The sequence below is a fragment of the Drosophila tropicalis genome, unplaced genomic scaffold (genome assembly GCF_018151085.1).
Source record: "Drosophila tropicalis isolate 14030-0801.00 unplaced genomic scaffold, ASM1815108v1 contig_302, whole genome shotgun sequence".
NCBI lineage: Eukaryota > Metazoa > Arthropoda > Insecta > Diptera > Drosophilidae > Drosophila > Drosophila tropicalis.
This window is the reverse complement of record NW_027172757.1, coordinates 884,768-911,142: the sequence shown is the minus strand read 5'-3', so window position 1 is coordinate 911,142 and position 26,375 is coordinate 884,768. Positions and strand designations below refer to the sequence as shown.

Here is a 26,375-nt window from a genome sequence, read left to right as displayed (position 1 = left end):
TAAGTTATCCAACAAAGCATACAAAAACGGTGTCAATAAAATCAATTAGTTTCTTTTTTTCAATTTGCTTCCGGCATAATTTGCTCATCATCGTACGTCAAAAGGTGTAAAAGCAAAACCACCAGCAAAAAAAAAAATAATAATAATATATAAGTTAATAACTATATAGCTATGGATTGAATTACCCCCTCTCACACTCTCTCTTTTTCTCTTTTTTAGGCCTATTTGAGGTCGAGCAGAAGGCTTCACTTGATTATATTGATTAATTGATTTAGTTTTTTGAATCTTTCGTTCGTTTGCATTGAAACCATAATTAAAAAGTTGGTCAATATGGGCGGGTAAGTTATTTAATTAGAAAATTTATGATATTTATTTCAAATTATTGAGTGTAAACTATCAAGAGGGTTCCACCAAAGTCACATTTTTAGGCTTTTTCCTCTTTTTTTAGCATTCTCCTTCTAGTTTGCATGGAAATGTTGTATCTTAAAAGGCCAAAATAGACTCTAGATGCAAACAATAACGAACAGGATGAAATCCAAAATTTAAGAAGTCTTTGGAGGATTCTTTGTACAGAAATTATTTCGAAAAGTTGATTTTCACTTAAAGTTCGATTTGGGAAAAACTCAAAAATGGCTCATCCAAATGCTCAAAATATAATTAGTTGGATATACATATTAAAATGGCTATAAAAGAAAGATGCTACCTATTTTTTTATACCCTTGCATAAAGGTATTTAATTTTGGTCACAAGTATGCAAAGCATAGAAGAAGCATCCATGACCATATAAAGTACATGCATAATATATTCTTAATCAGCAGACGAGACGAATTCATATATCAATGTCCGTCTGTCCGTCCTGTCGCGTGGAAAGGACTCGAATTCCTCCTACACCTGAAGAGCTACCGCGTTGAAATTTTGCATGTAGGCTTGTATATACTGGATTCAGCCGGATCAGACCACTATATCATAATATCTAATCAATAATGCAATAACTGGGCGTTTGTGTGCCAAAGTCTTAGTATGATGATGATCCATCTCTTAGGACTTTTCAACTATCAATTGGTTTTTATAGCTTAGGATTTAATATCCTATTTTTACCTATCGCCTAAAGTATAATATAACAACTCTTTAAGGTTATGTGTAGTCGATGGATATATTTGGAAGTCCCACATAAACCAATGGAGGTCCGTAATGTTGTAGGATTTATAAATCAGCGAAGGCTCTTTTCTCTTAAGATGTACTTGTTTTAAGCCAGGTGCCAGGTATTCACAGAACGTCGATTAACCTTAATTATCTGCCTGAACTGCCTATGCGGTTCATTCCGAACACCCCCTAAACCTCAAGTAATGAAAGTATTCCACCTGGTTGCTTAGCGTTTCAATTCTTTTATTTAAGAAATCAAAACACTTAGTGTCAAGCTCCTTCATATCCTCAAGTTAGATGTCATCCATATGAAGAAAGTGATTTCTTTACAACAACCACAAATTATGATCATATACAGAATTCTAGTTACTCCAGATGAGTTTTCATCGCACGTGTGCAGAAAGACATTCCCGTTGACTTGCTCCAAAAAGGTTCTCCTCCGGACCATTAACAATGTGCTCGTTGGTTTTACAAGTTCCTCCTGACTGAATCATCTGCTGGGGTCAACTTTGATGCCTCGGTTGAAAGCAAACACGCTCCACTACGCGATCGTCAGTTGAATCGCAATGCCAAGCAGACATCGACACAATTGTCCATCAAAATGACCATCTCGAAGACCAGTAACCCCACTGCTACAATGCACCTTAACGAAACACCATAGTTGGAGAAACGCTTGGGGCGCCACCAGTTTGGCACAAGTTGAACGTCAGGAGATAATCAATGAGGACAAACAAAAGACCTCAATGAGGTCAGATTGCACAAACTATGGAAGAAGTCATAGAAAACCGATTCCATTAATGTATCATTGCATTCGGCCAGCAACACGGTTGAACTAGTTTGATTAAATCCATAGACGATGCAGTGATCAATCCACCAACGCCCAGAAGGAATCACAGGACAACGCTTGGGCTATGAACTTCCACTCCACCGGAAAAGAAGATATCCAAACCTTGTGGCGATACTGCTGATCCAGGAATAGTCGTGATCCTACCAATATTATCCGATGATGATAGTTCTTCATACATATATAAGCAAATGTATTTATTTGCTTATATTAGTATGAAGAACTATCATTATCAGATAATATTGGTAGGATCACGACTATTCCTGGATCAGCAGTATCGCCACAAGGTTCCATCTGATGATGATGAAGGCAAATCTACAAATCGCTCCAAAGTGGTCAATGAAGAGGATGAAGCCAAACTAATGGAAGTTATGCACGAGTTGACTGCTTTAAGTCGAGTTAAGTTGTTTCACGTTTTATGCACAAGAGTCGGTTATTTTGTGTTTCCAAAGTTTTTCAAGTTTATAAATTTTGTGTTTACAGTTGTGTAGAGCAATGTTTTAATACTAATGTGTAAAATTATTATTTTTTGTTTGTTTTTTGTTCCAGAAAAACTAGTGTTGATGTTGATAAGATTCAGAATAAACTGAAATAAAGAGTCTCTCTCTCTCCGATGTAGAGAAAAATAAAGCGAACTGCCGAAGCAAGGCCTCCTTGATGGTTTTTTTTCAAATATTCAGTAGACTTAATTTAAGAGTAATCGAAAATGTCCACTGTGGTCATTTTTGGGAGCTATATGATATAGTGGTCCGATCCGGCTGAATCCAGTACATACAAGCCTACATTCAAAATTTCAACGCTTTAGATCTTTAGGTCTAGGAGGATCCACGCGACAGGACGGACAGACGGACATGGCTATATGATTTCGTATATTGTTAAGGATCATCCGAACCGAATGATTTTCATATATTATCTTACCCGGGTTTAAAGTATAAATGGAGGCGTGAAGCTACTTCGATTCGGTTCGGCGGACGGGCAGACAGACATCGACTCAGCTATGTTTTTATACCCTGTAGATGGCCAAACATCTGACCCTTTATAAAATACCCTTTGCAAGGGGTAAAATTGGCTTAAAAATTTATGTTTACATGAATTTGTAATAAAAATTGATGAAAATTCTGTAGACATTTAAATTTTGGGTTAATATTGGAATGTTAAAATTTTCATTTCACTTTTCAATGTTTTATTTGATGTTCAAGTTCACTCATAGAAGGCAAGTCAGCTTCACTTAATGTTGGCTCCTGATTCTAATCAAGTAATGGTGATGATGATTATGATGATAATGATGATGATGCTGGCAACTCACGCACTTCACTTGATGCATCTTCAAATATGCAATATAAAATATTGAATTACGACAAACAAACAAACAAACAAACATTTAACATGCTGTGTGAGGTCGTTTGCTAAATTAATTTTAATTGCATTTGATATACAAAGAAAAAACAACAACCACCGAAACAAACAAACAGAAAATAAAGTGGCAACAACTTGAAAATCAGTTCGATATCGGCTATGTATAGATATATGACTTTGGTGTTTGCATCTTACACAGTTTTCTAAAGGCAAAGTCATTAAGTGTGAACATCGCCAAATTGATTAACTTTAATGACTCGAGCCTGACTTGAACTTGAACTTGAAGTGTCTATGTTTCTGCTACCAGAGCAGTCTTTGCCAAAAGGTCGAACCCAAAACATAATAAAATGGACAGACCCCCATAGACCCCCAAAGACCTATAGAGCCAAGCCAACCAATTGAATTAAAACGCTGAGACTGACCAATTAGATCTGCACTTCAGTTTTCAAATGGTTTAGCCCAGAGAAGGCAATTTCAAAATTCAGAGCCGAAAGCCGCTTACCATGAAATTAAGTAGGCGAGACCTTAGCTACATATTTTTTGTATAAGTACCCAAACATATTTAAAGATACATATATATGTATATATATGTGTACATAATTGTATGTGGGTTGCTTTTTTTGTTTTTGTAATTATACATTAGCTAAAATTTCACTTTCTTCACATTGACTAACGAAATTGGCACAAACTTGCCCAATCTTCCCACACTTTGAATGATAGAGACATTTATCTTGCATTTGACATCAAACTTTTTAATTACAATTGGGCTCATTATTTGTGGCGTTATGCAAGATATCCAAACATTGAGTCTTGGATACATCAGTTGGAGCAAGGTCGCCCTCCAAGTGTTGACAAGACAGAATCTCCTCTGAAAAAGCCAAAAAGAATTGTGAGCACAAAGCATAAACCAAGATAAATTACACTAACACACACTATAAAGGCCATAATTAACTTTGGCCTGGGGCTGTGGCTTAATTAACTTCTGCTGGTGCTTCTGTTGTTAGCCCTGCTCCCCTTCCAACCCTTCCCACCAAGCCAAAGTGTGGCCTCTTCTACTTATTCGACTGCCAATGAATGAATAGATGTGGCAAGCTAACCATAACCCACTGACTGACTTTGTTCATCTTGGTCTCGAGCATCACCTGGCTATTTGGGGTTCTTCTGTAAATGAAACTAAAAAACTGATGAACAAAATTAACAAAAATCTCTTTGGCAAATGCCAGGAATCAACACTGAAATACCCTGTAATAGAGTTAGTTATATATCATGAGTCACAAAGTCAACTTGTGGATCTTTGCTTTATATGGAAAAATGTCGATAAGTCTTCTGTATGCTTCTTTCCACTCATTTCCCATATTTAATATACCTTTTGACGCCTCATATGTCTACAGGGTATAAAAACATCTGCTGCACATTGATGAAAACCAAAAAAAACAACAACACCAAAGAGATATTTCGCCACACTTTGCGGTGGTCCGAAATGTCAGCCAGTTCAAGTTTATCAAAATATTTTCTTTTATAATCATTTTATCTTATTATTTTCTGTATTTCGCTTGTCTTTGCCTTGAAGCCAACAATTTTGTACAACAATTTAGAGCTAAATATATAAATACATACTATATACTTTATATTATTTATCTTTCATTGAATTGAAAATTCCATCTCAATTGATCATGCCAAATATGGCAAACTACCAACATTTTCAAAGTTCGAAAGCAAAAGCTAAGCAAATTCTTGTCGGCAATTGGAAAAAGAAATATTTGATATTTGTTCAACTGAGTCAACTAAACGCCAATATTTGCAATGTACAAAAGCCATTAGTAAACAAAATATACTTCCTTGCAAAAATAGTTCCGTATTTTGAAATTCGTTTTGTGTTACTCGAACTAAGCGACTTTCTTTGCGATTCTCTTTGCAAATCAAAGTTTGAGTATCAAAATCGTCCAGTGTGCTCCCAAAGCTATCGAGATTGAGATTATTAAGACAAAAGTTTTGAGATTTCGAATCTATGTCTATTTGTAGACAAGTTTATCTACTCCAGAATGTACGTGGGTTTGTGAAACGATGGTCAAAAGAGTTTGACGATCCGTATACAACCATAATTCTATATATTTCATTAATCCGTCCTATCTTAGAGTATGGATCTTGCATATGGTCACCAAAGTAAAATTAAATCTGTTCAAAAGCAATTTCTGCTTTTTGCTCTTCGCGGACTAATTTGGGATCGCAATATCAATTTGCCATCATACTCTAGTAGGCTTCTTTTAATCAATCTTCCTTCTTTAATTAATCGTGGAGTAATGCTTGCTGCTATCTTAATTCACAAACTTTTAATAGGTAAAATAGACTCTCCTGAGCTATTGAACCAGTTAAACCCGTAGACCTACTAGAAATTTTATTTCTCTATCCTTAAAACACTGTATTCCTAACTATTCCTAGCATGAACCTAGTCCTAGTTCGAGTCCTATGTTCTGATTACAATCTGCTGTATCCCGTAATCAGATGAGAAGCCTCTCTTTCTCTTCTGAAAACCTCTATTTTAGGACATTTAGCTCGTAATTAGCTGTATTTTAATTGTTTGTTTTTCAGTATTATTTGTATTTGTACACGCGATCGTGACCGGAAGTCACGAAAGTCTCTGGCTATGTCCTGGTGTCGAATGGGCAGTTGTACTTCGTCCAGACAATATAATATCGGAGGTCGTTATGAAAAAGTAGTTACCCAATGGAGAATCACACCTCTTAAGATATTTATGTTTGACGAGAGCGAGGAGTTCTCTTAGTCACATCATGAAGTCTCCGGGACAATTTTGGAGTCTAGACCTTATCTTAGTTGCAGTCTAGTAACTTCGTTCGCTTCAATTGACTAAAGGCGTTGTGCGAAGCGTTGGTAGTCCATCAAAGTTTACATTGATTGTTGAAGATTATTATTCAGGATTAATCGAAGTAAGTAAACCGATTTCATTCATTCAAAATAAGGACCACATATTTATTCATTTCCACGTGCTCTGGAGCATTGTTTTTTTAAAATTAATTAAAGAATTGTCAAAAAAATTAAATTGAAAAAGCAACTTTAAAAATTAAAGTCCATATGGATAAAACCATTCAAGTATTAATGTTGAGCAAAATAATGTGATGTTTAAATCTCATTGTTGCTCAGGAATTGATTCGCCTCTTACCATCCTTAAATACGTTTTATAAGCCTTCTTCAAAAATTTGAATAATATGATCTCACATGGGTTCCAACCTACAGCGGTGAGATCCATAACAAATTTTTTTCCCCCCAGGAAAGGTAGAACAAAAATTAAATAACTTCCCCCATCGGTATGTTAAAAAAAGAATAGAAAAACGTAAACTGTACTGACTTTTTGGGGAAAGTATGATATCGCTATAAAAAGAAGACAAAAACCAAGCTTGAACCTGACTCCACAGTGTGTCAAAATTTGAACGCAATCGGTTCAGTAGTTTCTGAAAGCATAGCGGTTGTAGGTACTCACGCCACATTTGTATATATAAAAGATGGGGAAATTTACGGTATTCTAACGTCTTATGATGGGTTCTTAAATAAATCTAACTTGGTCAGTAGATGAACGTTCACTGAAGCTTGCTAAACTTTCATTAGGTTGTAATAGCTCAACCCTTTCGTTTCTTATGTCCTTTTTAACTTAATACAAGATAATTCTGTCTTTCAAAAACATTTTTCTGGGCTATCTGAAAGGTTTCAGTACCATTACATAGTTGGCTTTAACAACAACTGTAATTTATTAAGCTAATACTAAAGATGAATATATTCCTAAGTATCCTGTAATCAGTGTGGTTCAGTCATTGTATCAGCCTTGCTAATCTAACCTTCTATTGGTATTTAGTGCAATTTGTCTGAGATGTTAGTATGATGAACAAGATAGTGGTGACTAATTCTGGCGGTTTACTTTTAATTATAAATTACATATACATGTACATATGTTAAAGGCGTTTTGGAAGTTGTCATCCCTTGTAACAATTGTCGACTAAAACTAGAAACTAAGCTGATAAAAAGACTTACTCTCTTTTTTTCCTTTCATCTAGAAATGTAGAAAAGGGTTTAACCCGGCAGGCACTTGATTCAAAACTAGTTAACCTTCGGTTTGGTCTTTTATATAGTCTTTGTTAATAACAATGCCCATCACTTATTTTTTTTCAACTCTTTTGTTTTACCTCCATCCACTTTATTCAACTCTTGTTTATAAGTTAAACTTGTGCATTTCAAGTTCATGATGTCGGGGGCTTTTTTGGTCCATTTAAAATTCCATTTTATTTTCAGTTTTCATTTCAAATCCAATTTGGTAATTTATTTGCAAATTCTATTCATTATTTTCATCTCGAAAAATAGTTATGTATGTATAAATTTTCCTCAGCGTTGCACGTGGGAAAAATTCGGTTAACGTGGCGCCATTGTCAAAGGAGATGAAAAAAGAGAGCAGAAGACAGGGAAGAAAGGGGAGAGGGAAGTGGAGGGCGAACCGACCAGGGCAGAGGTAGTTAGATGTTGAGACCTTCCATTGCGGTTGCATATTTTTTTTTTTTTTTTTTGTAGTATTGTTGTTGCTAACAAATTGTGCGACAAAATTCTAAGCTTGATTTGTGGCTGACACGAGTGTGACGTAGTTCGCCTAGTTGTTGTTGTTGTTGTGGGTGTTAAAGTTGTTGCAGTTGTTGCTGAGAGCTCATTAACTATGGAGTGTGTGCGGGTCCATATTATGCAATCATCCTCGTTTGCATTGTTCAAGATGGCAGCCAGTTTTTGTCTTGGTTTCCAGTTTGTCTTGTTGCCAACCAAGCTAGTACTTAGTTGGCCCAGACTTACATACATAGATGAATTAACTTTATGTAAAATATTTGCCAAAAGGTGTTAGGTCATCTAATCCTCAGAAGAGCTTTCGAGAACACATTATAAAGTCAAAAATGTGTTCCTACATTTTTTAAGTGGTTAATTTCCAAGTACTCTCATCTCAATTCATTACTCGATAGCATTAAGTATTCTAGTAATAAACAAGTGCAGTAGAAGAAGACACTTGAAACTATAATTAAACTTAATTTATCGATTTAACCCTGACGTTTTCGAAAAAGTCTATTTTTATCATCTTTGCAGCTTTTATTTCTATATTTTACGTCTTTAAGTGGTATGTTTATGAATTGATTTATAACACCAATCAGTTTTGTAATTATTTCCATACTTGTACTTATCTTTAGTGTCGCTGACATACACTGCGTATACGTTATATGTTATTGACATAGGTCAGGTTCAGCCGGTGGACATCCAATAGGGGACATCGCTGAACATTTTTTATAGGAGAAATTAGTTAGAATTAGTTGGGGGATTTCAAGAGTTAAGTTGGGAGTTGATTGTGCCTAACTTTAACTACATTTCTACTTAATTTCCACATATATTAAGATTAAGCACATAGAAAATATGACATTAAGCAAACATTACTTCAAAATGTTTATATTTAAATACACTCTTAATACCCTGATCTCTATTATTCATTTTTTTCCAATATTCATTTATCACACAGCGTAAAATTGAGAAGCGCACAAAGTAAATAAACATTTTTCGCCCATTTTCATACAGAAATGAACTGACGAAGCAGTCAAAAGACATTAAATGGCATAAATATTACTTACTGATTCATCATATATGACCAATCCACTTGGAGTCCATGGAACTAAAGTTACAATTTGCCTCCATAAAATGATGTGCCAATTTATCTTGGCGTGTTTGTTTGTTTGCTTGCTTCTTCTTTCTACACACATTTGTTTTTTAGCTTAATTACTTACCCCAAAATTAAGTTTAAAGAAAGTTTGATTCAAATGTTTTATTTTTTGTTGGTATATCTATGTATTTTACGGACTTTTAATTGAGGGTTGTTCTACCTAATACCTTATCTAACCGGCATTTGTTGTTGTTGGCACCGCACGCTTTGCTCATTAGCCAAAGCAAATTAAGATAACTAAACCCGATTTCATCAAATCCAATCGACCACACCTCCAATTACAACTTCCTATGGGCAAAGCTAAATGCAAATTGAGCTTGTTCCCATGGCGCACTCCATGACGATGGTGATGACGATGACGATGATGATGATGATGACATGCTATGGAGGGCCTACAACAATTACTCGAGCGATACGGATTTAATCTCTGATAACAGCTCAAGCACCACCACCAACAACAACAACAACACCAACAAACACAATCGAATTAAACAAATGCGCAGAAAAGTATGTGTACAAATTTAGTATAGAAAATGTTGCGTTACCTGGCGGATTCGTCAAGCTCTTGCCATAGCTGGGGCATTCGATGGGGCCAACGTTTGTGGCGCTGGCTCTTTAGAGCCAACGATTTCTATGAAGGCACCCGGATGCTGATTGCCCTTGCCTTTGGCCTTGGCATAATACCATATCACATGGCAAAAGTCGGTGAGCCTCAAAATTCGCTGGTAATACGAGAGACTTGGTATGGTTTCGTGAATGTCATTTCACGTTGGTTACTCATTTCCTACTGCTATGCATCCATCAATCTGCGTAATGAGAGTCTGATTGGTCACTTCATGAGCAACAGTGTCTCGGCATTTACCACCAGGGCCCATGATTTGGGCGGCATTTGTGCCGCAATTGTGGTATTCATATTGCCATTGTTTCTGCGCCGCCACTTTCGACGCTCCATTGAAATGATTGTGGCAATCGATCGACGACTTTTGGCCCTACACTTTCCCATGAACTATAATAGAATACTGGGCACAACCTGGCTAGTCCTGATATGTGTAGCAGCTCTGGATATCTTTGTCACTGTCGCCTGTTTGGTATGCCTGGCCAATATGGAAGTGCAACCCTCGTGGCAATTGACATTTCTTATGATCTATGATCTGGTGGCTATATCGATATCAATTTGCCTCTTCTGTGCCATCAGTCGATCGTTACAGCGACGTTTAGCTCAATTCCATATGGTGAGTAGACATACCAATCTAGTTTATTTATAATGAAACCAAAGTGGAAGTAAATTAGTGAAAAATCACTTGCCATCGAACTTTTTAATGGGTTAGTTTGGTCTATGATTAGGTTTGGTACCCTGTTTGAAAAATTCTGTAAAACCTAGTGGGCCTACCCAGCCAGGAACTTAGTTGATGATGTGATTATGTGTGCCTTTACCTTGGACACGGTATTAATACATTTCAATTCACACATTCCAAAAGAGTACTCTATAAAGGAATCGGGGTACACAAGCTAGAATTTTTCAGGACATCTTCAAATACCCTATTAGAAGACTAACTTATATAGACTATATTCTAAATCCAATTTTGATTGTTTTTTTGAGATCACTCTATCATAACTTGTCATTGAAAAGTTATTGTAATGGTTCCTGCTTTAAATGTCGTTTTACAACACTAAATAATGCTTTCGATCCTTTTCCACCCATGCCAAATAAGAAAGTTCAATATCTTTAAATATTTCTTTTCCGATCAATGTGACAGTTAATATAAATTGGATTAGATGGGGTACAAATCAGTCTATCTATCTGTTTGGTTAATATTTGATGGATTAAATAAATAATAATTCAATTCTTAGTTCAATGGCCTAGATACTTTTGCAAGCATTACAAATTATCGTTAATTAAATGTAATTTTTGTAATTAGAATTGAATCTTTTTATCTTTCTAGCTTATTGACCCAAAATGTCCCTCAAACGTCAAGTGCCAAAATAAACTATTTTGCATACTGGTCAAACAGAATTGAAAACAATGATCAGCATATGGCAGGGAAAAGGCCTTCTTCTTCTTCTTCGACACCCCTAAACCTAACCCTATCGTTAGTCAGCCAGTTGAAGTGTGACTAGCCAACTGAGTGTCACATGAGTGTCTGTCTCTACAGTGACAATAATGATTATCATGCTGATGTTGATAACGAATTGCTGGTCACGAGAAGTACACAGCAAACTCATTCATATGTATCCATTGCTCACACACAACTCAATGTCTGGCGTCTGTTTGACTATGCTTCCTTTCCCCAAGGCATCCCCTCGACGACAAACAGACACACAAACACACGCACACTTGTTGGTATCCTGAAACCTCATTATGAGCATGTACCTCTCGTTTTTTCTCTCTGTTATTTTTATTTGCATTTTTCTTCTCTTTTTTACCGCCACATCCAGGCGAAGGTTAGCTCGCAAGTGTTGTCGTTATCCTGGCTGCAGTTCGCGTTGATAGCTAGAGGCAATCGGTCGCCCGTCATCATGTCCACAGCATTGCGTCGCGTACGAAAGTATTTTATCTCGTCACAAGTGTATGAGGCTCTGCGTCCTCTATTCTTCCTAACCTTCTTGTATGGCCTAACACCGTTTCATGTGGTCCGGCGCAAAATGGGCGAATCGTATCTGAAGATGTCCTGTTTCGGTGTTTTCAATATATTTATTTATATATTTTTATGTGGCTTTTGTTATATATCCTCGCTGCGGCAAGGTGAATCCATTGTGGGCTATTTCTTTCGCACAGAAATCTCCACGATCGGTGATCGTTTGCAAATTTTCAATGGTCTCATTGCGGGAGCTGTGATCTATACCTCGGCCATACTGAAACGTTGCAAACTTCTGGGCACTCTAACCATTTTACACAGTTTGGATACAAATTTCTCAAATATTGGCGTACGAGTGAAATATTCACGTATATTTCGTTATTCGATTTTGGTTTTGATTTTCAAACTTTTGATTTTGGGTGTTTACTTCGTTGGGGTTTTCCGGTTGCTCGTCTCATTGGATGTCACACCGTCGTTTTGTGTCTGCATGACGTTCTTTCTGCAACATTCGGTCGTTTCGATTGCAATCTGTTTGTTTTGTGTCATTGCCTTCAGTTTCGAGCGTCGTTTGAGTATCATCAATCAGGTACGAATAAGTAAACATAAACAACAACAACAAAAACTAGTGTTATTTACCAAAGGGGAATTCCCTGATTCAAACCGCTGCCAATGGCAGTAAATCAAGTGTGATAATTAATTTATGTTAATCCTTTTACCTCTAATGAACTGTGTGAGACTTGTTTTGACACATTTAAGAAATGAAGGTGGACAATTTGCAGGTGGCTTGGCAGTTAGAAGAAAAGTATTGCATAGTTTAAGGCGTCATTTATTATTTTCAATTCAAAATTCTAGCCGAATAAGTTTTTGAGTGAAATTATAAGGGATGCCAAGATTTTTAAATTATTAAAAACCATTTTTAAACCTTTAAATAATAATTTTTCTAATTTATAAGAAAGTAAAGCATACTTCTAGGATGTTTATAATATTGAATACATTTTCCACGAACTAACTTAGTGGACAAGCCCCCAAAAGAGTATATAGTACTATTAAATTTTATTATAACAGACAGGCTTTTTCGGCGAATTAATGCCTAAATCTCACCTAAATTTGACAAGCCATTTTTATGGTCATTGTTAGTCAACATAAATACCAGCTAACATATTGTAGTTCATTCACGGAAACGCAAAACCCTTAAATTCATTAGGCTTAACTTTTATGAGAGAAAATAACAATAAGTGTATGAAAAAGTAGTCTCTGGTCATTCATTGATCTAAATAGAGGTGAATACCCAAGAGGATAAAGTCAGTTACGAAGGAAACGAAAAAAAAATGCCGACCGAATAGAGGGAATAAAGTGGAATATCTTATCCTTGGGGAAAAATGTCCACCACCATTAATTAAAATGCAACAGTTTAACCAGAGGCATAAAAATGGGAAAATTATTTACTTTCACTCACCGGAACCCCACCTAAAAACCTCCTGTCCTGTCATTTCGTATGACCGGCAAAGTGAAATGCAAAATATTCTGCTAACCTTCTAGTCAGTTGTCTGACGAAGCTCAAGCGAAGCAGTCGAAATTACAGGGATATTAAACATAATGGAAGTCAAGGAAGTGGAAACCGATGTGGAGGTGGAGTTAAGTCCTTTGAGACGACTTCTGCGACGTTGGTTGTCCGCCAAGCAGCTGTACGAGTGTTTGCGTCCGTTATTCCATGTCACCTATTTGCATGGTCTTACTTCCTTCTACATCTGCTCGGACAGTAAGACGCGTCGCAAGGACATTAAGAAATCCGTGTTCGGCTATGTGAACGGAATTATGCACATTATTCTGTATACCGTCTGCTATTCGTTGACCATTATCAACAATTGTGAATCGGTTGCCAGTTATTTCTTTCGTTCTCGCATCACCTACTTTGGCGACATGATGCAGATTGTCAGCGGTTTCATTGGCGTCACTGTCATCTATTTGGCAGCCATTATACCCAAGCATCGGCTGGAGCAGTGTCTGCAGAAATTCCACACCATGGATATGCAATTGCAAACGTGCGGTGTTAAGATTATGTACAGCAAAGTCTTGAGATTCAGCTATGCCTTATTGATCACCATGTTCTTTGTGAACGTCTTCTTCACCTATGGCACCTTTTCGGTTCTGTATTCCAGCGACATGTCTCCAACTTGGGCCCTACACTTTACATTCATCATTCAACATACAATCATATCCATTGCCATTGCCATGTTCTCCTGTTTCACATATCTGGTCGAGATGCGATTCATTATGGTCAATAAGGTAAGATGCGAATTTAAGCACATGAAAGTGTATTCTCTTTGAAGGAATGAAAAGAGTTCTATGCTTAACTTAACAGTGAATACTTAGTTTTCTTTACTTTAAATAGTTAATGAATTCCTACTAAGATAAGCCACATTCGCGTTGAGATAAAGATTGTTCCTTGAAGGTCTAAGGAAATTCCAAATCATTTCCAATATTATTTTACCAAACCATTCCTGAAGATGGGAGAAAAGTTGCCAGAATCAACATAAAAAGTCTAAAACTAATCCTATTAATATTTTAATTCCAAGAACATTTTATATAAGATAAATTTGTCTGCAGAGAAGTTATCAATTTTCATAAATTTGATATCACTGAGAACATTATCTCAATTCATAATCCATAAGATCTTTTAAACGTTTGGTTTTCGTTTTTGTTAATATAAAAAGTACCCAAAATTTAGATATTGCCTTTGAAAATGTTAAATACTACTTTCGTAAAAGGTATCAATATCTATCAAATGACTTTCAGAGTATTATGTTCCCCTAAAAAATATATTTTTATGTTTTAAAACAATAACTTAGACAAATATAGGTTAGTTTTTGTCAGTCTAATATCTATATAATTTCAGTATATTCTAATCTCCTTTCTTTCTCAAAAGTGTAAGAGAGTTGTCATTCTTAAGAATATGAATTAATAATTCGTTTTTGTAACTAATTATTAAAAAAATTTACAAACAGGCCACAGTCTTCGACGTCTCCATTAGTGAATTTCAATCAAATTAAACAAAATACTTGTATTTGACTTGATTTAAGTCAAAAATTGGGTACATTTTACTTATTGATTGCTGGACTTTAATTAAATTCTTAAAAAGTTCTCTGCCTTTAAGTGAGTCAAAGAATTAGTTTATTAAAAAATAAAATACTCAAATACTGTGGATAAGTCTCGTGAGAAAATTTAATGGTTTACTCGTTTCTTTAACAAGCCAATTATTAGTTCTAGACCGAATTCAATTAATTAAATGACTTAACCACCCCGTTAGCCGCAAGTTGGCAAGTCGTAAACGTTTTTACCTCCCTCCCTGCTAAATATACTTTATAATTTTATGAACAAGACACAAAGAAGGAAAAAAAAGAACAACGCAAAAAAAAGGGAAACAAAAACAAAATTGAATGAAGTAAAGCAAACTGTCCATTAAATGAAAACCGTTGGAACGTGGAACTAACTGACAGGTTTCCATTACCAACAATTTTCAAGGTGTTGCCCTGGTTGATGAAATATTAATAACACAATCAACCCGAAGCTAAGTGAAAGTTTCTATAAAATGTCTGGGAGCCAATCAGTTTTGTCATTTATAGTTTCGGGTGTAAATAAAAATGGGCAAATTTTCCAAAGAAATGTTCAGTGCGAGTGATGCTTATGGAGCAGAGCAAAGTTTGTTATTCTTCACCTATTTGCTGGGCCTGACACCCTTTCGTTTAAAGGGTCCACTAGGAGGTCGACATTTCCAGCTCAGTCGCTTGGGCTACTTGAATGCCCTAATGCAAATGAGTTTCTTCAGCTATTGCTTCCTCTCGGCTCTCATTGAACAACAGAGCATTGTGAATTATTTCTTTAAGTCGGAAATCTCCCAAGTGGGAGATTCTCTGCAGAAATTCATTGGCATGACGGGAATGTGTATTCTATTCACCTGCAGTGCCATTCGCGTGAGACTCTTGATCAAACTGTGTGATTTAGTCTATCACATTGATGATAGACTTCTCGAAATTGGCGTTTGTTTTAATTATAAACGAATTATGCAACTGAGACATGTGAAATTAGTGTTGATTTGTTCTGTGCAAGTGGCCTATTTGGCTAGTTCCTTGTGCATGTTGTTGTGGAACAATGTGAGACCCATCTACACAGCCACCGTGGCCTTTTATGTACCACAAATCTTTCTACTCAGCTGTGTATTGCTTTTTGAGGCTTTCCTTCATCGCTGTTGGCAGCATTTGAATGTTTTGAATGAGGTGGGTTGAAGATATTTGTGATCTTAGATGAATTTTTTGATGTCTACAATGAAAGAAAAATCTTTGAGCAATGAAGAATATTTTGACCCAAAAGCAAACTAGCTAAATTTTAGTTAATCGTGGTGTTGAAGACATTCCCAAGTCCAAGATTAATCTTTATACCAAATGCTGTAATTAAGGACTTCTAGTTGTAGGTCTAGTTCTACTTTCTAATTGTTAGATCATGCATACGCCATGTGTCCTTCATATTCACTTTAACAACTGATAGAGTGCCAATTTCAAAATTTCTTAGAATATTTGCTAATATTTTGGAATTGTATTAAGAAGAAAAACATTTTATGACATTTTAAGAAAGATTTTCATTTATACTTTTTCTTCCTTTGCAGGTTCTTAAGAATCTGGCACATCAGTGGGACTCTCGCAGTTTGAAAGCCACACAAAAGCAGCGTTCCCTACAATGTCTTGACTCCTTTTCCATGTACACCATTGTCACAAAGGATCCAGCTGAAATAATACAAGAATCCATGGAAATCCATCATCTAATCTGCGAGGCAGCGGCCACAGCTAATAAATACTTTACCTATCAGCTGTTGACCATCATTTCGATTGCCTTTCTCATAATCGTATTCGATGCCTATTACGTTCTGGAGACATTGTTGGGCAAATCAAAGAGAGAAAGCAAATTCAAGACTGTGGAATTTGTTACATTTTTCTCTTGCCAGATGATTCTATATCTGATTGCCATAATTTCCATAGTCGAGGGCAGTAATCGGGCCATCAAGAAGAGTGAGAAAACTGGCGGCATTGTCCATGCCCTACTCAACAAGACCAAGTCGGTGGAAGTCAAAGAGAAGTTGCAACAATTCTCAATGCAATTGATGCATTTGAAAATCAACTTCACAGCAGCTGGCCTGTTCAATATAGATCGAACTCTTTACTTCACAGTGAGTATAGAAATAAAATATTTTTAAAATTAGACTTGACTAGTCCCTTAACATTTCGTTTCTTCTCTCAAATAGATAAGCGGCGCATTGACAACTTATCTCATTATATTGCTGCAATTCACATCGAATTCCCCAAGCAATAACAGTCATCTATATTCCTGCTGTGAAGCCTTGAATAATATTACAGCGAATCACACTCTCTAGATGAATATTGTTGAATTGATGAAATGATGATGAAGTAGCGAGAATGGAGCGGGTGAAATATTGTAAAGAAATACGTCCAACTGTGCGCAGCTAATACAATTCGACACATACATATACAAATATTTTTTTAGATGTTATCCCAAATTCAATTATCCTGTTTGGAAATTAATGTTTAGCAATAAATATCGATAATCCCCAACAAATACCAAATTGAGAGTAATTTCTGAGAAAGGGAAACGAAATGGAAATTCAAATGGATTAGTTTAGTATAGAGTAAATTTAGTAACTGCTGGATATATGCATCTCGAATTTAAATAAGTTCCAATTAATTGGATATTCAAATACAATAAAAATGGGCAATAATGTGTTTTTAGAGTTCCTTGATATTTGGATTTTTAAAGCCATTACAGAGGGCAAAAATTTGGACAGATGTTTGTAACACAAAGAAGGATCCTTAAGCCTCATAAGTATATAAATTTTTACCATCACAAGAAGCTGAATCAAAATATCTCTGTTCGTCTACACGATCGCTTAAATCATATATACATATGTCTTCTAGTTTATGAGCTATCAGAATACAAGTTTTTCAATACTTTCAGACTACTTTTATAAATTTTTAAAAAATTTTTTTTTAGGGGGGTGGTTGTTTTTTTGATTGGGATTCCAGGGAGAAGGAAAATAACCCAATCTTCATTCGTTGAATTGAAAATATGAACTGACATTATTTACATAAGTACGGAGTTCATATAGGGAGTAGGCTCTAGGAAAACCGTTTCTTAGAAGAGATGTACGACTCAAACCCACGTATTTGGGGGTTGAAAAATTATTACCATTTTGGGCACTTGACATCCTGCCGTTGTGATATTTTGGGTTAGTTTAAAATTACAAGTGTTTTTCCATAACGTGTGTGATTTGTTGTTTGTGACAAAAGTAGATATGTATTATATTTTCTTTAGTGCATCTGATTTGGTGACGCCACTTCAGATGAAGACGATGTTTATTCTTAAACAATCTTAATGAAAATTATTATTTATATAGTTCTTAATATACGCATCATATTCCCAAACTTCACTAAAATCGGACAATTAAATCTCAAAATGTAGTGAATAGAAATGGATTCGGCTTAAGGAAAGTCAAATTTAAATCAAAAGCAGTCAGTATATTGGAGTTTATGACTAACGGAAATTTAATTGAATTTAAAGTAATTTATAAAAGCAAAATTTTGTTATTTACTTACCCAGTATTCTTCAGATCAGCTACAGGTAAGCTGACATCAATTGCCTTTCATCTACAACTTCATCTTCTGAAACGTCTACTAAGTTACAACTTCTCTGATAAAAGTAAGAACTTTCTCTCTGTCTATCTATGTTTTTTCTCTTTTTATGACTCTCTCTTGTCTCTATCTCTTTCTTTTTTTCTTTCTGTGTCTAGCTCTAAACATACTTTATTTCCATCAATCCCACATACTTATAAATGTTTCTTCTTATTGTTAGTTGGCCTTTTCGACGCTAGTTGAATAATATCCTAAGGCAATACCGAAAATTGTGAATAAAAGCATAGAAAAAAGAATCCACAAATATGTATTAAGTAAATTTCAGTCAAACAGCAATCCCATTCACACCCAATTTTTCATGTTACTTTTCAGTTTTCAGTCATGATTTCTCGTGATTGTCAAATATTGCCACAATAACTTTTTTAATTTCTTACGGTTATAGTCTTAAAGTCTTATAGTCATATAATTATTTAAAAATTTATATTTTTTCTATATGCTATAGAAAACATAGTATTTATATATATCATATACTTCTTGGATACTTGGATACTTTTTGTCCTATTTCAAAAGGAACTCACCACAAAGTATCGTTTATTATTCTTCCATTTGAAACGTGATTTATATATATTATAAACTTTTCAATACCTTTAAATGTGACTGACTAATTGAAAAAATAAGACTTCGTGGGCAATATTTGTTGAGTCTTTAGACTTACATAAATGAATGTCTGTTTAATTCAATTTTCGCTGTAAATATTATATGCATTTGCATTAGAGGTCCTAAACAAGGCGTAAAAATTAGGGTCCCGCTTCCAACCTTAAAAATTTCAAGAGATGTTCAACAAATGCATGCACGATGGCCTTTTTCCAGAAATTAGGAAACTACAGAGCTCTTCTGCCAGCCGAGGACCCATTAGGCCAGACCCATGATAGGCCAATAGGTATTTAGAGGTATTAAATAGATATACATACATACAAACCAATATCTAATCATTTTTCTTACAAAGGTTTAAAGAAAATTAGACTTTGTTTTTAATCTAAAACTTTTTTCTTATTTCATTTGCCCATAATTACTTAAAATAGTTTTCGTAGTTCGATGGCTTGTCTCTTTTTATGGCTGACAGTTTGAGAGGCACTACAGAGTAAAAATTTTTATTAATTTCCAACGAGTTTTAATTTTTTGTATAGTTTTTTGCATGGCTCGGTTAAACGCTTTGTCATGCCCGAAATTGTTTTATTTGTAATCAAATTAGTAAAGTAGGCAAATTACCAGGACACGAACTTAGGTTGAACTCCGCTGTTGCTGATGACCTTGTTCCCCCTTTCCCACCCATCCTGGTCTTGACCATTTAAGCTTAATTAAATATTTGCTGGCAATTGATATTAGCTTAGTAAGGTGTTCAACAGGTATCTGTGTTTGTCTGTGTGTGTGTCACTTTTGATGATTATGATATATGACAAGAGGATAAGGGAGGGGGGAAAACGAATGAGACATAGACCGTGTATAATGGTAATATAATCATCAGACTTCCTTTCAGTTTAGTTGCCCTCGAGTTGGCCCAGTGAGCAGACACAAACGCGTGTGAAAACCGACCAATCGACTTGTTAACTGCAATGGCTTTCAAGCTCTGGGAGCGCATCTCCCAGGCGGACAATGTATTCCAATCGTTACGCCCACTCACCTATATCTCTCTGCTGGGCTTGGCCCCTTTTCGCCTGAATCTTAAAGCAGCCGATAAGGAGGTTCACACATCGACATATTCACTTGTGGCCGGAATTGTTCACTTTCTATTCTTTGTCCTGTGCTTTTTGGCCTCCATGAGGAACGGCGATTCCATAATTGGTTATTTCTTTCAAACGAATATCACCAAATTGGGTGACAGCACCGTCAAATTGACTGGCATTTTGGCCATGTGCAGCATTTTCGGATTTGTCATTATCAAACGTCAGCGTTTCGTTTCCATCATTCAAAATATAATTGTGGTCGATGAAATATTCGTTAGATTGGGCATGAAACTGGATTACAGAAGGATTCTATTAATCTGTTTCCTAATCTCAGTGGGCATGCTAACGTTCAATGTGATCTATTTGTGTGTCAGCTATGCCTTGCTAATAAGTGCCACCTTTTCTCCATCATTCGTGACATTTACCACCTTTGCCCTGCCGCACATTAACATCAGCTTTATGGTCTTTAAGTTCTTGTGTACCACACATTTGGCCAGGAGTCGTTTCAGTATGCTTAACGAGGTAAGAATCGAAGAATTCTAGGAAAATGTTTAAAGCTTTTAACTACTTTAGTTGAGAGGTTTCATTCAGTATCTTCGTTTCTTGTTTTTCTAGATCCTTCAGGACATTCTTGATGCTCATATCGAGCAATACAATGCTCTGGAAATTTCACCCATGCATTCGGTTGTCAATAACAATCATTATGCATACCGTTTACGTAATATGATTAGTACACCCATGAAGCGGTACAGTGTTACCTCGATAATTCGACAAAATCCGGAATATGCCATCAAACAGGTTTCGAACATACAAAATTTACTCTGCGACATTTGTCAAACCATTGAGGAATATTTCACCTATCCTTTATTGGGTATTATAGCCATATCGTTTCTGTTCATACTCTTCGACGATTTCTATATCCTGGAAGCCCAGCTGAATCCAAAGCGATTGGATAAATTTGAGGCTGATGAGTTTTTTGCCTTTTTCCTTAGCCAAATGATCTGGTATATTGTCATTATATTTCTCATTGTGGAGGGAAGCAGTAAAACTATTCTGCAGAATAGCGAAACTGCGGTCATGGTTCATAAGATTCTCAATATTACGGATGATCCAGAGCTACGTGATCGACTATTCCGTCTATCGCTGCAATTGTCCCATCGCAGAGTTAGATTTACCGCAGCCGGATTATTTCCCCTGGATCGTACGCTCTACTTTACAGTGAGTATGAAAATAATTTAAAATAAATCAATATTAAATTATTTTGATCCTTAGATAACTGGAGCTGCCACTACTTATCTCATCATCTTAATACAATTTCGATATACCCATCATATGGAGGAATCCAACGACAACAACAACAATACTCAACAATCTAATATTTTCTAAATTCAGTTGAATGTTCAAATGTTCAATCGGTTGAAATTTTTCCAATCTATAATGGACTTTTGTTACCATTAACAACTTGCACTAAGTATTTTAAATGTGACTATTCCATAGATCTTTTCATTTTGAGTATTAAACTATTTAACTTTCCTTATTTATCATTCCATATTCACAGCTTGCCAAAATAATTTAAGTCCTTTACTTATCAACAGCTTTCCAAATCGTTATCAATCTCAAACAAAATGTTTTTTAAATAAGTATTGAAAAATAAAAATAACCTTTTGTCGTGCAAATAATTTTCACTTATTTATTGGACATTTAAAATGTCCACCTTCGAAATCTTTATAAAATTTATTATTTTGTTAAGTTAATGGACTCGACCACATTAATCACATTTCCTAACTAGTCGATCTTAGTAGTGGTTCGATTTTGACAATGGGAAAAAAGGTTTAAGCAAAAATGCACATTCAATTTTCTACTTTTTACCGTATTATGTAAAGTAAATGAGCTTCAATTTTATAAATATTAAGTTTTCATTAATGTCGAATCACTCAGCGACATCTTAAAGCCATGAATCTTGATACAAACTTTGAACATTTTTTGCCTTTAAATCGGAGTATCAAGGAGATCAGCAATGTTTCCTGACATGGGCACCGAAGGAGTAAGGGTCGATACATGTCCCAATATGCACTTCTGGTTCAAGGACATCAGACCCACACCATTGTCAGAGTGTAAAAAAAGTAAACTTCCAAAACGAAGCTGTGACTTTTTATACCCTTGCATAAAGGGTATATTAACTTTGGTCAGAAGTGTGCAAAGAATAGAAGGAAGCATCTCCGACCTTATAAAGTATATATATTCATATAGCCATGTCCGTCTGTCCGTCCAGAAGCGTGGATCGACGCGAATTCCTCCTAGACCTGAAAAGCTAAAGCCTTGAAATTTTGAATATAGGCTTGTATATACTGGATTCAGTCGGATCAGACCACTGTATCATAATATCTAATCAATAATGCAAAAACTGGGCGTTAGTGTGCCAAAGTCTTAGTATGATGATGATCCATCTCTTAGGACTTTTCAACTATCAATTGGTTTTTATAGCTTAGAAGGATTTAATATCCTATTTTTACCTATCGCCTAAAGTATAATATAACAACTCTTTAAGGTTATGTGTAGTCGATGGATATATTTGGAAGTCCCACATAAACCAATGGAGGTCCGTAATGTTGTAGGATTTATAAATCAGCGAAGGCTCTTTTCTCTTAAGATGTACTTGTTTTAAGCCAGGTGCCAGGTATTCACAGAACGTCGATTAACCTTAATTATCTGCCTGAACTGCCTATGCGGTTCATTCCGAACACCCCCTAAACCTCAAGTAATGAAAGTATTCCACCTGGTTGCTTAGCGTTTCAATTCTTTTATTTAAGAAATCAAAACACTTAGTGTCAAGCTCCTTCATATCCTCAAATTAGATGTCATCCATATGAAGAAAGTGATTTCTTTACAACAACCACAAATTATGATCATATACAGAATTCTAGGATACTCCAGATGAGTTTTCATCGCACGTGTGCAGAAAGACATTCCCGTTGACTTGCTCTAAAAAGGTACTCCTCCGGACCATTAACAATGTGCTCGTTGGTTTTACAAGTTCTTCCTGACTGAATCATCTGCTGGGGTCAACTTTGATGCCTCGGTTGAAAGCAAACACGCTCCACTACGCGATCGTCAGTTGAATCGCAATGCCAAGCAGACATCGACACAATTGTCCATCAAAATGACCATCTCGAAGACCAGTAACCCCACTGCTACAATGCACCTTAACGAAACAACATAGTTGGAGAAACGCTTGGGGCGCCACCAGTTTGGCACAAGTTGAACGTCAGGAGATAATCAATGAGGACAAACAAAAGACCTCAATGAGGTCAGATTGCACAAACTATGGAAGAAGTCATAGAAAACCGATTCCATTAATGTATCATTGCATTCGGCCAGCAACACGGTTGAACTAGTTTGATTAAATCCATAGACGATGCAGTGATCAATCCACCAACGCCCAGAAGGAATCACAGGACAACGCTTGGGCTATGAACTTCCACTCCACCGGAAAAGAAGATTTCCAAACCTTGTGGCGATACTGCTGATCCAGGAATAGTCGTGATCCTACCAATATTATCTGATGATGATAGTTCTTCATACAAATATAAGCAAATGTATTTATTTGCTTATATTTGTATGAAGAACTATCATTATCAGATAATATTGGTAGGATCACGACTATTCCTGGATCAGCAGTATCGCCACAAGGTTCCATCTGATGATGATGAAGGCAAATCTACAAATCGCTCCAAAGTGGTCAATGAAGAGGATGAAGCCAAACTAATGGAAGTTATGCACGAGTTGACTGCTTTAAGTCGAGTTAAGTTGTTTCACGTTTTATGCACAAGAGTCGGTTATTTTGTGTTTCCAAAGTTTTTCAAGTTTATAAATTTTGTGTTTACAGTTGTGTAGAGCAATGTTTTAATACTAATGTGTAAAAATTATTATTTTTTGTTTAATTTTTTTTTGTTCCAGAAAAACTAGTGTTGATGTTGATAAGATTCAGAATAAACTGAAATAAAGAGTCTCTCTCTCTCCGATGTAGAGAAAAATAAAGCGAACTGCCGAAGCAAGGCCTCCTTGATGGTTTTTTTTCAAATATTCAGTAGACTTAATTTAAGAGTAATCGAAAATGTCCACTGTGGTCATTTTTGGGAGCTATATGATATAGTGGTCCGATCCGGCTGAATCCGAGATATAATACCCCTGCAGTATAAAGAAGCCTACATGCAAATTTCAGCTCTGTAGCTCTTACGGTCTATATTGTCTGGACGTTGACGCGTACAATGCGAAGTACGTTCAAGTGGCCCATACGACACCAGGACATAGCCTGTTTCGCGCGAGCCCAAGCAGAGCGCTGTCCACCTCCCGCCCGACCGACCGTGGGGCGCAGCCGCATATCGGACGGCACGATCGCGTGGACAAATACAAATAAAACGGACAAACAATTAAAAATATGATTAACTACAGCTAATTACGAGCTAAATGTGCTAAAATAGAAGTTTTCACAAGGGAAAGAGAGGCTTCTGATCTAATTACGGGATACAGAAGATTGTAATCAGAACATAGGACTCGAAAAGGTTCATGCAAAGAATAGTTGGAGCTACAGTGTTTTAAGGATAGAGGAATAAAATTTCTAGTAGGTCTACGGGGTACAGATAGGTTTAACTGGTTCAATAGCTCAGGAGAGTCTATTTCACCTATTAAAAGTTTATGAATAAAGATAGCACCAAGCATTACTCTACGATTAATTAAAGAAGGAAGATTGATTAAAAGAAGCCTACTGGAGTATGATGGCAAATTGACATTGCAATCCCAATTTAGACCGCGAAGAGCAAAAAGCAGAAATTGCTTTTGAACAGATTCAATTTTACTTTGGTGCATCTCATATTGAGGTGACCATATGCAAGATCCGTACTCTAAGATAGGACGGATTAAAGAAGTGTACAGAATTTTGGTTGTGTACGGATCGTCAAACTCTTTTGACCATCGTTTCACAAACCCAAGAACATTCATAGCTTTACTAACTGTAGCAGAAATATGAGGATTAAAAGTTAATTTATGGTCCATAAGAACACCTAAATCATTGATAATATCTAACCGCTCTAAGGCAGTGTCGTTAAGATAATAAGTTGCTAAGTATGGAGTGCATCTATAAAAAGACATAACTTTACATTTAGAGCCGTTAAGGTTTAATAGGTTTGTTTCACACCAACTCTGAAGATCATTAAGATCCGATTGAAGTAGGCTAGAAGATGATATGTCTTTAAAACTGAGGTAAAGCTTGACATCATCCGCGTACATAAGCACCCGAGAATGTGACACTACCAATGGAAGATCATTTATAAAAAGAGTGAATAGCAATGGACCCAAATGACTACCCTGAGGTACTCCAGAGGTCACTTGGATGGTCTTAGAAAATGAAGACTTAAAGAGGACCTTTTGTGTACGCTTAGAAAGATATTGAAGAATCCAATCTAGCAAAAGGCTGGGGATGCCAAGTGCGTTTAATTTATATAGAAGCAGAGTATGATTAAAGGAGTCAAAGGCCTTGCTGAAGTCAGTATAAATGACGTCAGTTTGCACGGCAGTCTTGAACCCTTTGATTGAGTGAGATGTAAATTCTAATAGGTTAGTAGTTGTCGATCTACGTTTTTTAAACCCATGTTGGGATGACGAAATGATTGAACTACAGAAATGCTGCAATTGAGATGTTATTATTTTCTCAAATGCTTTGGGTATGGCAGACAATTTAGAAATACCCCTATAATTGGAGGCTTCGGACTTCTTCCCCTTTTTATGAAGAGGAATAATATATGATTCCTTCCAGATAGGCGGGAAGGCGGAAGATGTGACGGACAGTGTAAACAACTTAAGTATTGGCTTACATAGGGCCTCCGCGCAAAACCTTAATACGCAGCCTGGAATTCCATCAGGGCCAGGTGCATATATTGGTTTGACGGAACTGAGCACGCTAAGAACCGAACTTTCATCAAACACAGGGTCTAAAATGCAATTAGACGATTGCAAGTGATGAGGATAAGGAGGATTTGCTTGATAAATCGAAGAGCAATAAGTTGTTTTGAAAAAATCAGCAAACATGTCGGCAATTGCCTTATCATTGTCAGCTTTATTGTTTTCGAAAGACAAGTAAGACGGGTGCACCGATGTCTTACGTTTAACATTTACAAATTTATAAAATTGCTTAGGATCGCGAGAAAACCTGAGTTTACATCGCTGAAGATAATCCTTATAGCACTGTGAATTCAGCACCATAAAATTTGATCGAGCAACTACATATAGGGA

The 26,375-nt window shown here is 36.1% G+C and overlaps 2 protein-coding genes and 1 long non-coding RNA gene across 5 annotated transcripts; 2 read left to right on the top strand and 1 right to left on the bottom strand.

Moving 5' to 3' along the window:
• Positions 1-9,739: 9,739 nt before the first annotated feature.
• Positions 9,740-17,268, top strand: Gr28b (Gustatory receptor 28b). Of its 3 annotated transcripts, none has more exons than XM_068284174.1 (3): positions 9,740-10,324; positions 16,329-16,886; positions 16,962-17,268. In XM_068284174.1, the coding sequence occupies exons 1-3, from the start codon at positions 9,740-9,742 to the stop codon at positions 17,088-17,090; spliced, it is 1,272 nt and encodes a 423-aa protein (XP_068140275.1). In that variant the 3' UTR covers positions 17,091-17,268. The 3 variants fall into 3 exon arrangements, with proteins under 3 accessions (XP_068140275.1, XP_068140273.1, XP_068140274.1); XM_068284172.1 differs by lacking the exon at positions 9,740-10,324 and adding an exon at positions 11,584-12,254; XM_068284173.1 differs by lacking the exon at positions 9,740-10,324 and adding an exon at positions 15,310-15,942.
• Positions 17,269-19,976: 2,708 nt separating this feature from the next.
• Positions 19,977-21,473, top strand: Gr28a (Gustatory receptor 28a). The gene is made up of 3 exons (XM_068284223.1): positions 19,977-20,609; positions 20,703-21,305; positions 21,360-21,473. The coding sequence occupies exons 1-3, from the start codon at positions 19,977-19,979 to the stop codon at positions 21,471-21,473; spliced, it is 1,350 nt and encodes a 449-aa protein (XP_068140324.1).
• Positions 21,474-22,871: 1,398 nt separating this feature from the next.
• On the bottom strand, positions 22,872-24,034 carry LOC137572422 (uncharacterized). The gene is made up of 2 exons (XR_011031651.1): positions 23,810-24,034; positions 22,872-23,633 (listed from the first exon to the last, which is right to left on the bottom strand). It is a non-coding gene; the product is annotated as an uncharacterized lncRNA (long non-coding RNA).
• Between the last annotated feature and the right edge of the window lie 2,341 nt (positions 24,035-26,375).